General features: G+C 40.1%; 1 protein-coding gene across 2 annotated transcripts in view; it reads left to right on the top strand.

Annotated features, from left to right (window-relative positions):
• The first annotated feature begins 2,577 nt into the window (after positions 1–2,577).
• AMOTL2 (angiomotin like 2) overlaps positions 2,578–14,872 on the top strand; it is a 29,491-nt gene continuing 17,196 nt past the window's right edge. The window contains exons 1-3 of one of the 2 annotated variants that reach the window (XM_081954783.1): positions 2,578–2,682; positions 10,034–10,880; positions 12,905–13,169. In XM_081954783.1, coding sequence (XP_081810909.1) covers positions 10,129–10,880; positions 12,905–13,169 — 1,017 coding nt within the window. In that variant the 5' untranslated portion in view covers positions 2,578–2,682; positions 10,034–10,128. Of the gene's footprint in view, positions 2,683–7,027; positions 7,426–10,033; positions 10,881–12,904; positions 13,170–14,872 lie in introns of those variants that run through there. The other variant, XM_081954782.1, reaches the window with a different exon arrangement.

Genomic DNA, 14,872 nt, shown 5'->3' with positions numbered 1-14,872 from the left:
AACAGTGCCCTTGTTCTATGGAAATACAGAAGAATCTCTCTTATTTATTTCCCTTTTACATTATCTCTCATCCCTCGTTCTTGCCTCTTTCTCTCATGCCTGCACGGACACACACACACACACACACACACACACACAAATCCCCAGAAACATTATAGTTCCTTGCCACAGCACTATGCAAGAAAAAAAATCAAATCATTAACTGATTACATATGTTCAGGTTACATGAAATCCAAAGATACTGGTGTCACAACATTCTTCACATGTTTATATTTTTCTAAGACTTGGAAACATTAACTTCTAGTGACTGATGGGCAAGTAGTAATTCTACTTTTAAAACGCACAATAGAGTTAATACTTTCAAAACTGGGTTTCTTTTCAATGGATTCAGAGTCTAATCCAATTACACACTTGTGTTTCCATTTTTCATATTTTACTACTTGACCTCTTGTCAGCCTTTACAAAAGTATCAGATAACCAGCTGGTACATATACAATTAATGTTGCCCCAAAATGCACCCCCTCCTCCTTCCCTCCCTCCTTCTTGTTACCTATGTGACTTTTATAGCCATTGCTTATATTGTTCTTTTTTCCCAAGGCCGCCTGGAGAATTCTGGGAATTGAAGTTCACACATCTTAAAGTTGCCATGGTTGTTACCCATCTTCTTTAGAATTCCCTTCCTAGACAGACTCATATGATACTTTACAAGCTAAAGCTTTTTTATACAGTTCTTTTATATTATGGTTGCAGGTAATGATTTTTAATGTCTTTCAATCACACTATTGAATGCAAAAATATTGTACTGTTTTTGGAGTGTGACCTTGAAAATATCTAAAAAAAATTAATCCCTGAAGTTTGATTTTATCTTGAGTTATTTCTGTTGCCTTAACAGTTATCATTATGCCAGTTCCTATACTTCTCTTTTATGCCGTCACTATATTTGATTTTCATTGTATTGTATTTATATCACTTGAACTATTTTATATAGTACCCGAAGAATTCGTTTAGAGTCTAATCATTTTAAAAATTAAAAAAAAAACACTTATATGAATATGCTTAGGATCTCTAAACATCCCTCCATATATCAGATTAGAAGAATGAAAGACACATTTTGTTTTTGTTCACTTCTATCCCTATTTAAATCTGCCAAATATTATGCTTGGGCATTTTCCAGATGTTATGTAAAATTAAAAACAGTCAATTTTTCAATAATTAGGATTAGGTTGGGGATATACTTTTGGAGTTGGATCCAGACTTTTTCATGCTTAGAACAGGCCTATGAAAATGAATGAATCCACATTAAGTACAACTAATCCAACTCATTGTTTGTTTCTTGTATATCTATGTTAATTAGTCCTGCTTTTTAACATTCCCAGCCTTGAATAAGCATATGGATTCATTTGCATAGTCATCTTTCTATGCCATAAATATACTTTCATTTTCAGTTGTTGCACCTAGTTATCCTGATTTTTCTTATATTTGTGACTGATTTACTTCATTGCACCCAACTATCCAAACTACCATGTTTTCTATGTGCAAAAGTTACAGGGCTTTCTTTTTATGCAACAACGAAGCTATGATAAAAAACAATACATTTTTATAAATATCCTTTCATTTCTTCTTTGTTGATTGAAATATGGTTCCTTCAATATTGTGAGAATTTCTGAATCTACTTACGAAGCAGTTAATGAGGAGCGGCATATACTGCCTTTGCCTGCCTATAGCAATGTTTTTCAACTTCAGGAAATGTAAGATATGTGGACTTCAACTTCTAAAATTCCCCAGCTAGCTGAAGTTGCGCAGGATGGAAAACACTGAACTGGGACATATTATGACTTTTATGGTTTGGTTTTGTAGGAATCTCAGTGCTGGGAATTCTGGAAGTGACATTCCCAATATGTCTGGGATATTCTGGAAGTTACCAGGTTGGGAAAAACTGCCTCAGGTACTTCCTGCTACTAGATTTAAAGGTTAATTAATACAATTATCCTCAAATAAAGCCTCAGTGCTTATATCCTTAGAAAAGTATGTCTTCAGCCAAATCCTCAGTCACCAGACCAGTTCATTATACATCCTTTGGGTGCAGCAGGAAATAATTTGGAGACGTCATCCAAAGGCCCTGGAAAGATAGAAGGAATTCCCAGCGTTCCCTTTGGAATGTACCTGCAAGTCAAAGGATATGATGCTTTCCTTGTGAGTTCCAAACAGGCATCACCTGTCAATTGGGGGCCGACAGGAGGAGGAGGGGGAGAGACGCCGCATTGTGAGGCATGCGGTGGGAAGAGCAGATGGCAAAGGCAGGCTCTTTCTTTTTTAATCAGGCTTGTTTGGCATTGAAGACAACAGATCCTCTCCCAGCTTTGATTAAAGGAGATTTATTTCCATAGGCAGCTGGCAGGCAGCAGGCTGATCCCCTGCCAATAACTGCCCCCTCTTAGCCACAAGCTGCTAACACTTGCTTCAGGCATCCTCGCACAAATCCATGAGCACAATTTGCAACAATGCTCCTTTCTGTCCTTAAAGCCACATAACCAACCACAACTTCCAAAGAGGTATTCTCAGTCCCCACCCCCCAAATAACAATTTAACAGGCATTCCCTCTCCCCTTCATTTGATCTCCGTCACTTGAAAAACTCAGGCCTTGTTTCAGAAAAAAAAATTCTCAGTGCGATTATTTTTCAGGTAAGAATAATCCTTTGCTCAGCATTAATGTTTGTAGTATTGTTCGGTGTGTTGTTTTGGGAATCCATGTTTTCAATGTTGCAAGGTAATTATCAATTATTTTGAGCAGCATGATATGTAACAGAACGGGAGAATAAAAATGTTTTATAAATTATAATCCATAAAATAAGATATGCTTGATTGAAACTACCTAAGTTGAAGGAAGGAAGAAACAGAATTCTGGGGACTTACTGTTCACACATCAGGCTAAACTATGGATTACTTTATCATAGTTTATTAAATAAGCCATAATTGGGTAGGTTGCCACAATGAATTATAGACAGATCTTTTGAGTCAGGTGGAATTTTCAGAACATTAATAGAGCATAATATGAACACTCTCTGAAAATAGTTGCCAAATCTCAGAATATTGGTTTATCAAAAGGGAAATTAGAGAGGCAGCTCTCTACCACCTTAATATGTTTTCTATCATCACATTTTTTAAATACCAGTTTTTTGGGTAAGTGGAGTCACTCCTGATCAAAGTATTCGGTGCAGTCTCCCTAGCATATTTATTTTTAAGACTAACTAGCATGATTCCACTATCTTTGTTAATTTTGATGTACGTACTTCTTACTGTTCTAATTTTTTATATTGTCATTATAAGCTTCCTAGAGTGGCAGGAAAGTGAGATGGGTAACGAATAAATTTAATAAGTAAATATGAAGGACCTACTAGAAACATCCTTGGGTAATAAATATTTTAAATTTTCCCCTTTAGTTATAACAAGAACAATTTCTTAGAAATAAAATTTTAAAAAAGTTTGGGATAGCAATTCCAAATCAAGGGAAACATCCATCTGCAGATTGGTGTCTAATGGGAGCTGCCATAGGTAATTTCCCGTCAGATGGAACCTTCAGCATGCCTTCTCTGCCTCTCCTACAGAACAGGCAGGTATAATCAGAGAGAGATGGTCCTTCTGATAAACCAGCTCCAATATTATGGATCAGTCACTACATTATAGTGTGATGTGTTTAATTTCTGGCATAATATATTATTTAAATCCAGAAAATCCTTTTGTCGTCGTGTAGCAGGCACCATGACACAGAGAAATATTAAGAGCTGCTGGCTTTCTTTCTAGACGATTGGGGAGGGGCATGAAGGAATTAGTATTCACTCATGTTAACTTCCACTTAAATGCAACTGTCAGCCTTCTGTCTTTGGAACTAGAGCCAAAGGCAAAATACTGATGTGCAGACAAATTTAAGAAAGCAAGTTGGTAACTGCCTCCTTCTATTGGCGCCTCTCATCAGATGCATCCCTAGTGTAAAACAGGTGTCCTCAAAATAATGAAGTACCTGTCTCCTAAAATGAATTTGTGTGACCTTCTCCCATGAATAAAACCAATTATTTCATTGGACAAAAATAAATCTTGTGCTTTTAATCATTCAGAAGATGGAAGAAACATTTTCAAAAAATGTGTAAGCAGTGAATAGCTACTCTCTGAATTTTTATTAGTTGCTGGTTATGATGGGAGATTATTAAGGATATTTTATTTCTGTTTACTCTGTTATGTTTTATCTTGAATAACTAAACAAACAAAAAATATTTAATCTGTAGCAGTTGAGAACCCCAGCAGTTCTCAAACTCAACAGTGACAAATTAATGGAGGTGAAGCACCATGTGAGTTTTGACTGTCCTTCTGTTACAAATGGAAGCCCCAGAAGAAGTCTGAAGTGCAATCTGCCCAAGCTCCCACATTGAAACAGGCCTCACCAAGCCTGAAGATGATTTTGACCCCCCCCTCTAAAATGCATATAACCTCACTACAGGTCATGGCCAGGGCTGTATAAAGGCCAACTGATGCGCTAATCACATCCCAACAGTGGCCCCCCTTGATAGAAGTAAAATAAATGTGACGTCTGATTATTAAACTTTTAAATTTTAGTCATTCAATCTGCCAAAGCAAACATTTTTAACAATGTAGATCAAACACAGCAGAAAAGAACAATTACGGGGGGGAAATCCACTAAAGTAAATCGTGGTGATTAATAACACAAGAACCAGTGAAAAAACTTTGTGGTGTCTCCTTCCCTTGGCGCCCAAAACCCCTGCTTATTTTGTTCAATAGTTAATACAGGATTGCTCATGGCCCCTAGTTTGAGAAGCCCTGATGTATTCCCAAAGTTATGATTGCAGTAGGAAGCATTTGCAGGTGCATGTCTCACTGGCATAAAAGCAATTGGATCAGACTGTTCCATGCCAGGATCCAAGACGTTCAGCACCTGTTGCATTATCCCAAAGAATGAGTACTGTTGACATGTACTGTTTTTTCTTGGTCCAGGTTTAAACCAACCAAGAGTAACTGGGCTTCACTGAATTGGCAAGAAACAGAAAGAGCACTGGAGGGGATGGAGAGAGAAAGTGACTTTCTCGAAAAGGGGAGGGATGGAGTGTTTGAGTGGAAAATCATCAGCACAACAATAGATTAGGGTAAGGTATCCTTTATATTAATGGGCTATGGATTTTTTCTTAGAACCCTACAGCCCATTAGTTGGACTCAAACACAAAAGGTGAATCAGAGCCCCTTAATGACTCAGAAAAGTGAGATGCCACCTGCAGTTACAAAGTTCCATCAAAACAGATATTCAAGCTAGCTCTTCTTAATCAATTGGGGATTGGGGATTATTTCAAATCACCTGAAGCTTTATTAGTGATCCCAGAATATTTTCTGTCTACCTCTGTTGCAAATGAGACATGAAAATATTAGAAGAAACTATGGTAGATGTGAAAAATGTTAAAAGAAGAGTCATGGTTGGGACTTTGAGTTCAGAGTACATGACCTCCCAGTTTTAACCTCTAACTGAAAATAGGTTTTTAAAATAATATTATTATATGTGGAAAGGAGGCATCTTGTTAACTAGACTATATCTAGCAAACCAGTAACTTATACTTAACAATGCTAAATCTGTATGATTGGAAACATGTACTTATATTTTCTTTTTCCATGTCCTGAATTCTCTTTTAACTATACAAAAATCATTTAAATCAGTGTTTCTCAAACTTGGCAACTTTAAGTCCTGTGGACTTCAACTCCCAGCTGGCTGGGGAATTCTGGGAGTTGAAGTCCCCAGGACTTAAAGTCGCCAAGTTTGAGAAACACTGATTTAAATAATGGCATCACATGTCTGTGCTGCATGTCAGTGGAATTGACAAATATTTTTCATGTCTTCAGTCAGATGGTCCTGAATAGTCAAGCTATTCCCAATTGATTCCTGAACTGCCAGTGATGCCAAAGTTCGTTGGCTAAGATCTTCATTACTAAGAATATGGCTTCCTTCTCCTTTAGGATTATGACCAATGCATTTGGGATTAAGACAAGGCTTGCCAAGCAATCTCCAAAATACAACAAGCTACCTGGATTTATAGATGTGTCAGTCTGAACTAAACCTCCCCAAATACCAACTCTAAAACCGCAATAGCACACAGAGAGAAATTCAGGATTGTCCAACTGCATGTGCAACTACGTAGCATTAGAGGTAAATGCTTTTACATCATGGCTTCAGTAGCCTTTGGGTGGAGGAAACGATTGTGTATTATTTCTCTTATTTTAATTTCTAGGAAATCACCTTTGTTTTACTGGATAATTTTCCTGCTCATTCTGTTGAATGAGTCTTGGCCTTTTCCTGGAAAGTCCCTGCACCCATAGTTTATATTCAGAAAAGGGTGGCTGAGATTCGGGAAGCACTTGCCTGGAGCCCAATTCTGACCTGATCTTTTGCAGAAAGATTAAGTATAAATTCCAGACAGACACATCTCATTGCAGGGCAGGTAGGAAGGAAAATAGCTAAGCCCTTCTTTTATATAACCTCATACAGCAGCTCTTATTTATGGGAAAGCTGATGATACGCGACTTTCCTTAAGTCCACAGGGTCCATTCTTGCCTCTCTTTTTTTTCCATTTTATTTCCAAAGTCTTTCTGTGCCCTTCAAAGCAGCAGCTCTCCACTGCGAAGCCATTGCGGCCAGTGGTGAAATTCAATTTTGTTTTACTACCAGTTCTGTAGGCGTGGCAGGGGAAGGATACAGCAAAATCCCATCCCCACTCTCGGGGCCAACCACCGGTTCTGCAGAACCTGTACGAACCTGCTGCATTTCACCCCTGATTACGGCCCAGCAAAGCGTCTCTACAAATGGAAGCCATATAAACCGAGGCAGCCTTTAAATCGAGCTGCAGAATTTAGTCTGCTGCACCGGTCGAGTACTATTTTGTGAGAGTTGGGGAGAAACTGGAGCACGCCCTCTTCCGGCCTTTGGCTCCGAACGCAACTGCAGAGCCGCCACGGCAAAGCTCTTTAAAAGCGAGCTGCGTACTTTGATCCCAGTGGGGAACCTGAAAACTCTCGCATTCCTGACATAGCATCAGCCTCTTGCGCAGCCCAGCCTCTTTCTCCTCGCCTCGACTTGCAGCTGGAGGAGGCAGGCGCTGCGCGCAGTCGCCTTCCTTCCAGCAGGGGCGAACGCAGGCAGGCTCTTCTGGGCAAGGAAGCTAGGCTTCCATGCACGCACGTACACACACTCAAACACACACGCGCGCGCAGAGACAACTTACATTCCCTCAGTTGCCCGGGGCAGCAGCACGAGCGGAGGCGCTGGAAGGGCTCGAACGCCCTTTTTCCTTTTCGGCGCTCAGGTTCCGCAGCCAGAAAAAGAAACCCTCAAATCGTGCGGCACAGTCACCGGGCCACTCCGGCTGCTATGGTTGGGTAAGTTTCACGCCGCTGGAGGTTCGGTCGGGAGGGGGAAAAAGAGACGGCCGCGACAGATGTCTGGCGGCTGGAACGAAGAGCAGCTACGGGCAAGGACCCCTTTTCCCCCCTGCAATACCCCTTTCCAAGATCGGAGACCGTTTCTGGCATTGGTGGCCGGAGCAGAACTGCGAGCCCAAAGCTTATTGGTTATTTGTTTTCTTCTTCTTTATCTTTCGGCCTTTAAAAAAAAATCTCCCTTGGGCATCTTTACCGCTGTAGCCCACCTACCCACACCTTTCCCCATTCGCTTTCCCTGCAACTTTTTTACTAAATGGCTCTCCGTTCCCTGCGCGCAGCTGTCCCAGTGGCTTGCAAAATGACAATACTTGCCCGCAAACGCTTCGAAATCTTTGGGGTTTTTTTGGGGGGGGGGAAGCGAGTGTAGCAGTATATAAGCTGCTGTTCTTTGCGACGGGAGAGTGCGGGGGGGGGAGCGGTTTGCTGGCAATGCAGGTGCTGGGAGAGTTCTACCCCGCGAGCGGTAGCCTTGGCTTTGTCTTGCCTGCCGCTGCCCGATGCTTCTAGTTCTCACTTAGCAGGAATGTTAATTGCAATCCAAACCCCTATGATGTCAGCGCAGAACTATTTGGAAAACAAAGAGCGGGCAGGGAAACTCGAAAGACGGCGCAGATGGCAATCTGCTGAGTGCGCTGCGAGTGAGCCCGCTCTCTCTCTCTCTCTCTCCCTCCCTCCCTCCGTTGGCTTTGGACACGGAGAAGGAGAGGTAGAAGCCAAACCTTCGCCATTTCCTCCAGTCTCTGCTTTTAGCCATTTGTAGGGAAATTGGCAGAGTTATGGGTGAATGCGAAGCTTTTGAGGAGGGAGCCGCGAAGTGTTGAGGAAAGCATACTTAGGATTGCAACCCAAGACCGAAGTTAACGCATCTGTTCCTTGGATCACCCTCGCAGGGTGATGAGTCGGAACTTTCCTTTCTTTGCGCTGTTGGTGCGTAGCTTATGAAGATTCGCCGAGCATTTAATTTTTCTCCCTGGCTTGTTTGCAAACATTTTTCAGGAATGTGTAGCTTTAAGAGAACTGGTGTCAATAATTTTTGTTGTTGTTGTTGTTGTTTTCTGGGAAGCTTTGCAGAAATATTTTTTGTTGTTTTAGAACTCCTACATTGAACTTATTTTCTGAAGAGTAATGGTTAATACATCTGCATAAGAAATAAGATGATCGTTCTGTAGCATCATAGATAGTTTTATAAAATGAAGAGTTCCACATAGCCTCACTCCAATTCGTTGACTCCTATTTGTTTCCCCAGAAGCGCACATTATTTCTAAATAGTTTAGTTATGGTAACATATTTTGCCTTTTGCATGGCCCCTAATTGTTTAGCACCAGCATTGCAGAGTATAAAATCTGGCTAAAAACTGTGCCTTTGGGCAAATGCAGAGTTCCTTTTCTCTAATTCCACTCAAAGGCAGGACTCCAATTCAGAAATTAGGGTTAATTTTCACCTGTGGATCTTTTGTAGAAATCAACTTTGGCTGCTGTGCCACATCAATATTGTCTTATTTTTGACATCTTTTATTTAAAGGAATTAACATTTAATCAGATCATACACATTTTTTGTTTTGCTGTTCATCTTGGATTAGAATAAAACCGTATGCGAAGAACAGGATATTAGCTCCTTACTGGAATGAGATTAAAAGTAGCCCTAGTGAAGTGAGGAAGGTTTTTCCAAAGCTAACCAGTGGCTAGCACTCACCAAGAAGTTTTCTACTTGAGTTGTATCTTGTTTCAAGATTCCCTCTGAGACAATACTTTGTACTTAAAGTAAGGCCATCATAATACAGTTGCAGAGAGTATCAGCAAGCTTCATTTTTTATAGTTAAGCATTGTTTCCAATTTAGTGCAATTGATTTATTGGGCAAAATATTGGATATGGTGAAGATTGAGGAAGTGGGGCTTCAGTTCCTGATGGTATTTATTGGCCTAAATACCCAGAGCCTATTTCATCTGATTGTTGCAAAAATGTTGCATGGGAAAACAACATTTTAAAAGAGCATTTTCACATGCACAGTGAAATCTGATTACATTTTGCTTCACCCGTCCACAAAATTAGAAAGATCTGCTTCTGAATCAAAAGCATAGGAAGCAGTCCTTATGTAGAGAATGTATGAGAATCCCTGGAAGTAGGCTCCATTTAAACGTGCATTTTAGTTTCAATCTAAGCCTTTGGACTGGTTTATAGCAAATCTATATGAATGAATTGAATAAAACCTAAGAAATAAAGACATGCTAATAGATAGATTTTCTCATTTTATTCTTGTGCCGATAAGCTAGAAAGCCTTTGGGAAACTTCTAAATTTGTTGTTCATTTCTAAAGCAACGTCTCTCACAATCTGACCCTTCCATATTTGTTGGGCTATAAATCCAATCAGCTATGTAGAGTGTTGGCCATATTGGCTGGGAGTGATGGAAATTATGGTCAAGGATATCTGGAAGGCACCACATTGCAAAAGACTATTTAAAGAGATACAGAATTGGAATGTAGTGGTCTTTTTCAATGAGTTTATTACGTTGTGCAACCTCATGACTTTTTCTCTCTCTCTTTGCAGGGTCATTTGGATGGACAGTAGCTATTAGATTCCAGAAACAAATTTTGCTGTTTTGGTGCATTCAGAAAGCACTAGGAAGAACCCCTTAGCTGAGAATGAGGACAGCTGAGGATTCCTCTGGAACTGTCCTTCACCGCTTGATCCAAGAGCAGCTGAGGTATGGTAATCTCACTGAGAATCGTACACTCCTAGCCATACAGCAGCAGGCCTTACGAGGAGGAGGAAGCAGTGGGAGCCCCCAGTCCTCCCTTGAGAGTCTCACGCAAGATGAGAGCCAAATGGTTCAGCAATCAACACGACAAGAACCCCAGGGCCAGGAGCACCATGCTGACCACCTCTACCTGGAGAATAGCATGTACCGGTTCTACCAGCCTCAGCATAAAGGAGAAGAGCTTCCCACCTATGAGGAGGCCAAAGCTCAGTCTCAGTATTATGCCACACAACCAGGACAACATGTTAGGGCCACTTTGTCTGGAGCACCTATAGAAGGTGGACAGCGCAGGACCTATGCTTCTGACATTAACAGCATACCGCAGGACGAGTCACTGAAAGAGCTGAAATATGGTCATATACGGTCACTCAGTGAGCAGGTCCTGCAGGTGTCCCCAGAGAGGAATGGCATTCAAGCACAGAACCACATGAGTCCCTCTTACAGCTACCCTCAACTTTCCAGACATCACCAACTCTGTCTCTCTAGAGGAAAGTCCTCTGAGGCATCAGATGAGCCCCGTGGTCCACCTCCACAATATCCTTATATAATCCCTTCACAGGAGGCATCAGAAAGTTACCTTTCTGACCCCAGGCAGCATTACAGAGAAGGTCCAGGATTTCAACATCCTGAAATCAGGTAACTGTGTTGGTTTTATATTACTTTGCTTATGTTGAAAGTTGGAATTTCACAGAATACTTTCAAAGGATTGTGTTCTGGTTAGTCATTCATTTGAATTCTTCCAGTGCTTAAACCTAGCCCTTTCCATCTTGTCAGAAAGCACCTTCAGTTGGTTTTTTTTCCTAAGAAGATAAATTGGATGTGGATGGTTATTATCCTAAGTGGGGATGTATGGAGTTAAACTCTTGAATCCTGTTCCACTTTTAGCTCCTCCTCTTCCCCCAACTTTACCTTTCCTTGTGGAAGAAGATTTGCCTTTGATTTGTGTTTGTTTCTTTTGGCTTTGTAAAGAGATTTTGTTAATTTCAGGACAGATTTGACACACAACTTCCATGAACCATGTGAGAAAGAATTGGCATTTACTATTGTCCAAAGATAAAGAAGCAAATAGTTTAGATAGCATGGAAAAAAGTAAAGGAGTTATAGCAGGCATTCTTCCAAGCTTTGTAAAGAGGTGCAAAGGCCATTGGATTCTGTTTTGGGAGGGGATAGTTCAAGATTCCATTTCATCATACAGTTACTCTTACAAAAATGGTAGAGGAAGAATCAGAGTTGTACCTCTTGTGTAACTCTGTATTTACCAATGCAAGCTTATCTCAGCATCCTATCTCTTTAGCATGTAACTATCTTCCTAAGTTTTATGAATTGTGCCAGCAACCAATGAGCTGAGGGCCAATCTTGGACCTGGCTTGCTTTTGGCTCATAAGGAACATTCCTTTTTGCTTAGAATATCATAGTTTTACAGCGGGTTTTGAGTGGCATTTACAAGTACTTTCACAACTGCCTGCCACCATTGTGACTTACCAAGAATGAAGGGGGAACTGAACCATAGTTTCTGGCTGGAGACAATCTCTAGTGAATACTGGCAGGAAGAGATAATGCTGGAGGCAGGAAATTGGCTCTTTCCTGGGGAACAAAAGAAGGTGGGGGGCAGTTGTGTGCTAAAAGGAAGGTATATATATTCTTGTTTGCTCTAGGATCACTTTGCAAGAATTTCTGAATAATTCTGCATCAAAGGAGCCTTAGTCAGATCTTCTCAGAAAGTACTCTGCTTTGTGTACAAGAAGGGCATCCATGTTGAAATCTACGAATTTCAAATTGTAAGAGCAGCAGGAGAGAGAACTCTAAAGTTAACTTGTTTTTGTTTAGGCATTTGAAAATTCCAGAATTAAATGGACCTTGGAGTTAGTCAGGTGGGATCATGGTAGCTATTAATTTTGATTAAATATTTATGAAAGTCTACTATAGAGTTGTAAAAATTAATAGAAAACTGAGTGAGGAAAGGATTCACAGAACACCAAGACATATGCTTGGTATGGGTTTTGGTTTAGTGCAACATAAAAACCTCATTGTGGCTTGTAAATGTGGGTTTATAGTTTAGCATAATATGTGACTAATCAGAGGTGGCTTTTAAAAGAGCATTGGAGTAAATGAAAACATGGCATAGCAGTGTTGAATTCAAACACTGAATTAAAGATCAAAGTGCAAATAATAAACTGGATAGCATCAGTTGTACCATGAAATCCATACTTTATGAAACCAGGTTTGTGTTTTTCTCAAAATTAGGAGCCTTTGTGCAAATAGTAATCAAAAATGCTGCACTGCAAATCTTATTAGTGGATAACTGGAATTTAAAGCAGTCTTGAATGGTTTACCCACTCTAGGCTACCATATCTGAACTGGAAGAATGTGGCTGAGACCAGAGGATAGCAAAGAGATCCCTTAATTACCGTCTAGTGGTTGTCTGGACTTTTGCAGCAGATGTGGAAATCTTAATCCAATCTTCTATGTTCTAAAACTCTCCTAGTTTAGTTAGTGAAACAGTGTTCAGCTAATAAACATTAGAGGGGTAGAATTTTTAAAGCCCAGGATATTTAAGTTGTTCATATGGCTGACCCAGATACTTGAGCTTTGCTACATACAGGGCTGGGGCCCTTCTTCTAGAAAGTTATCATTAATTTCTTCATCTTTTAATTTTTTAGGATGATGCAAACTCCGATGTCCCAAGCTTTCATGTCACAACAGGCTGCTCTCTGCCATAACCATCTGGGATCACTTACATCAGCTGGGGTGGCAGCTTTGATGGCAACTCAGGCTGCTTCTACTAGTAACCACTTGTCACAAATAGAAGCTGTGTTGATGGAGAATAAGAAGTTGTTAAGAGAGAATGAGACGTTTCAAAGAGAAAATGAGTTGTTGAGGAGGGAAGTGGAGAGTTACAATGAAAAGGCCAACCGGATTCAAAAGGTAAAGACCAAGCATAACCCTACTTTAGCCATGCTATCTAATTAAAATATATGCAACTAATGCACATTTTATCATGAAACTACTGCAATCAAGGACGAAGTCATAATTAACCTTTCTAAAATTTAAATCCTTATTCAGTATAAGAAAAGGATATTTGTTGACTATCTCTTGTCTATCTTGGCAGCAAGAGTGGAGAATCTGGTTTTATGTTATCCAACTGTAGGAAAACTTGGTTGATGAGCCAAAGCAGGTCTTTTCAGGTTAATAGGCATGCTTGGAATTTTGAGATCATATTGCAGAATATTTCACAATAATAGTTATGTGATGCAGCAGCATGTTCATTACCATCACTATTTAATTTTATATTTTTATATTCTGAGTAGATTGGCATAATTACAAAGTACTGGGTTTGGAAATAGTCATCCACCATTTTTGTCTTCTAGGAATATGAGGCCTTTGTTGCAGAATGCCTCTTTGGAAATAAAGAAAATGCTGGAAATGATACATTGCTTTTTATTATGTCAGCTTCCATTTTTAAATTTTGATTGATGTTACTTTTCCACACCATTTAGATAGAATTGATCATTAGAAGTTTGTATTATGCGAGAGTTCTACTTGTTGTACGTTGCACGTTGCACAAAAGTACAGAAAGCAGGCCTTTTGGAGTTTAGAAACCAGAAATGGCATATAGAGAATAGTATTTTATCAGGACCAATACTTGATCTTTCTAACCCCAGTATATCATTTACTTCAATGATTCATATGTCCCAAACAAGTACCCAGTTATGAGTGGTAGAATTATCCATTGCAGTAGTGAGGGACATAAAATAAAAAGAAAAAATGCAGCATTTTCTGCTACTTGAAGGATACCTAGTTATTTGAAGGATACCTTACTCCTTAAGGAGACGCCGTGACTCAGTGGCTAAGACGCTGAGCTTGTCGATCAGAAAGGTCAGCAGTTTGGTGGTTCAAATCTCTAGCGCCGTGTAATGGAGTGAGCTCCTGTTACTTGTCCCAGCTTCTGCCAAGTCATCAAATATGATAACTTTAATAATTATCTGCCTGATTTTTTTAAAAGATGCATATCAAGTCCATTTTGAAGTAGCAATTCACAAGTTTACACTAATCTACGGTTTCCCTAGTTTATTGAAGAAGCCACTGTAACTTTGTTCACATGTAACACTTAGCCATAAATCTTTACAAACCCCAATAGCTGAGTTCACTCATTCTGCTAAGCAAAGCAAAACGAAGTTCTGGCGTGGTAATTCAGATAATCCTGAATTGACAGTACAAAATTGTGGATCAACCAGACAGCCACTAACCACCACTGCTACCCCGCACCCCTGTTTCCTTACAATTAAAATAATAGTGCTATCTTCCAAATTCTTGCCTCAAATTTTCATGCAGTCTCTTGTGAGATTGTTCTTTGTTGTACTTTCTCGCATACAACTATCGTGTAAGACCCCTTTGGGAGGCCAAGGGAAGCTGAAAAGATTGCTTACCTCTTCCCTATTCTATTACTCTGTGATTGATTTGGGCTTGGAGTTACCTGTGAATCCAGCTATTGTGTTTGGAGCAATCGTGATGTTTTCTGGAAGAGCAGAGGGCTCAGAGTGCTTCATAGAGCTTTGCTTTCAGCAACATTTCCCCAGATGCTCTCCTTTTTGCCTTTGGTTTCCCAGAAACAGCTGTCCTGAAAACCA

This window comes from Natrix helvetica (genome assembly GCF_964273705.1).
Source record: "Natrix helvetica genome assembly, chromosome: 5".
Lineage (NCBI taxonomy): Eukaryota > Metazoa > Chordata > Lepidosauria > Squamata > Natricidae > Natrix > Natrix helvetica.
Note: the sequence above shows the minus strand (reverse complement) of the source record. Positions and strands in the feature narration are given on the sequence as shown.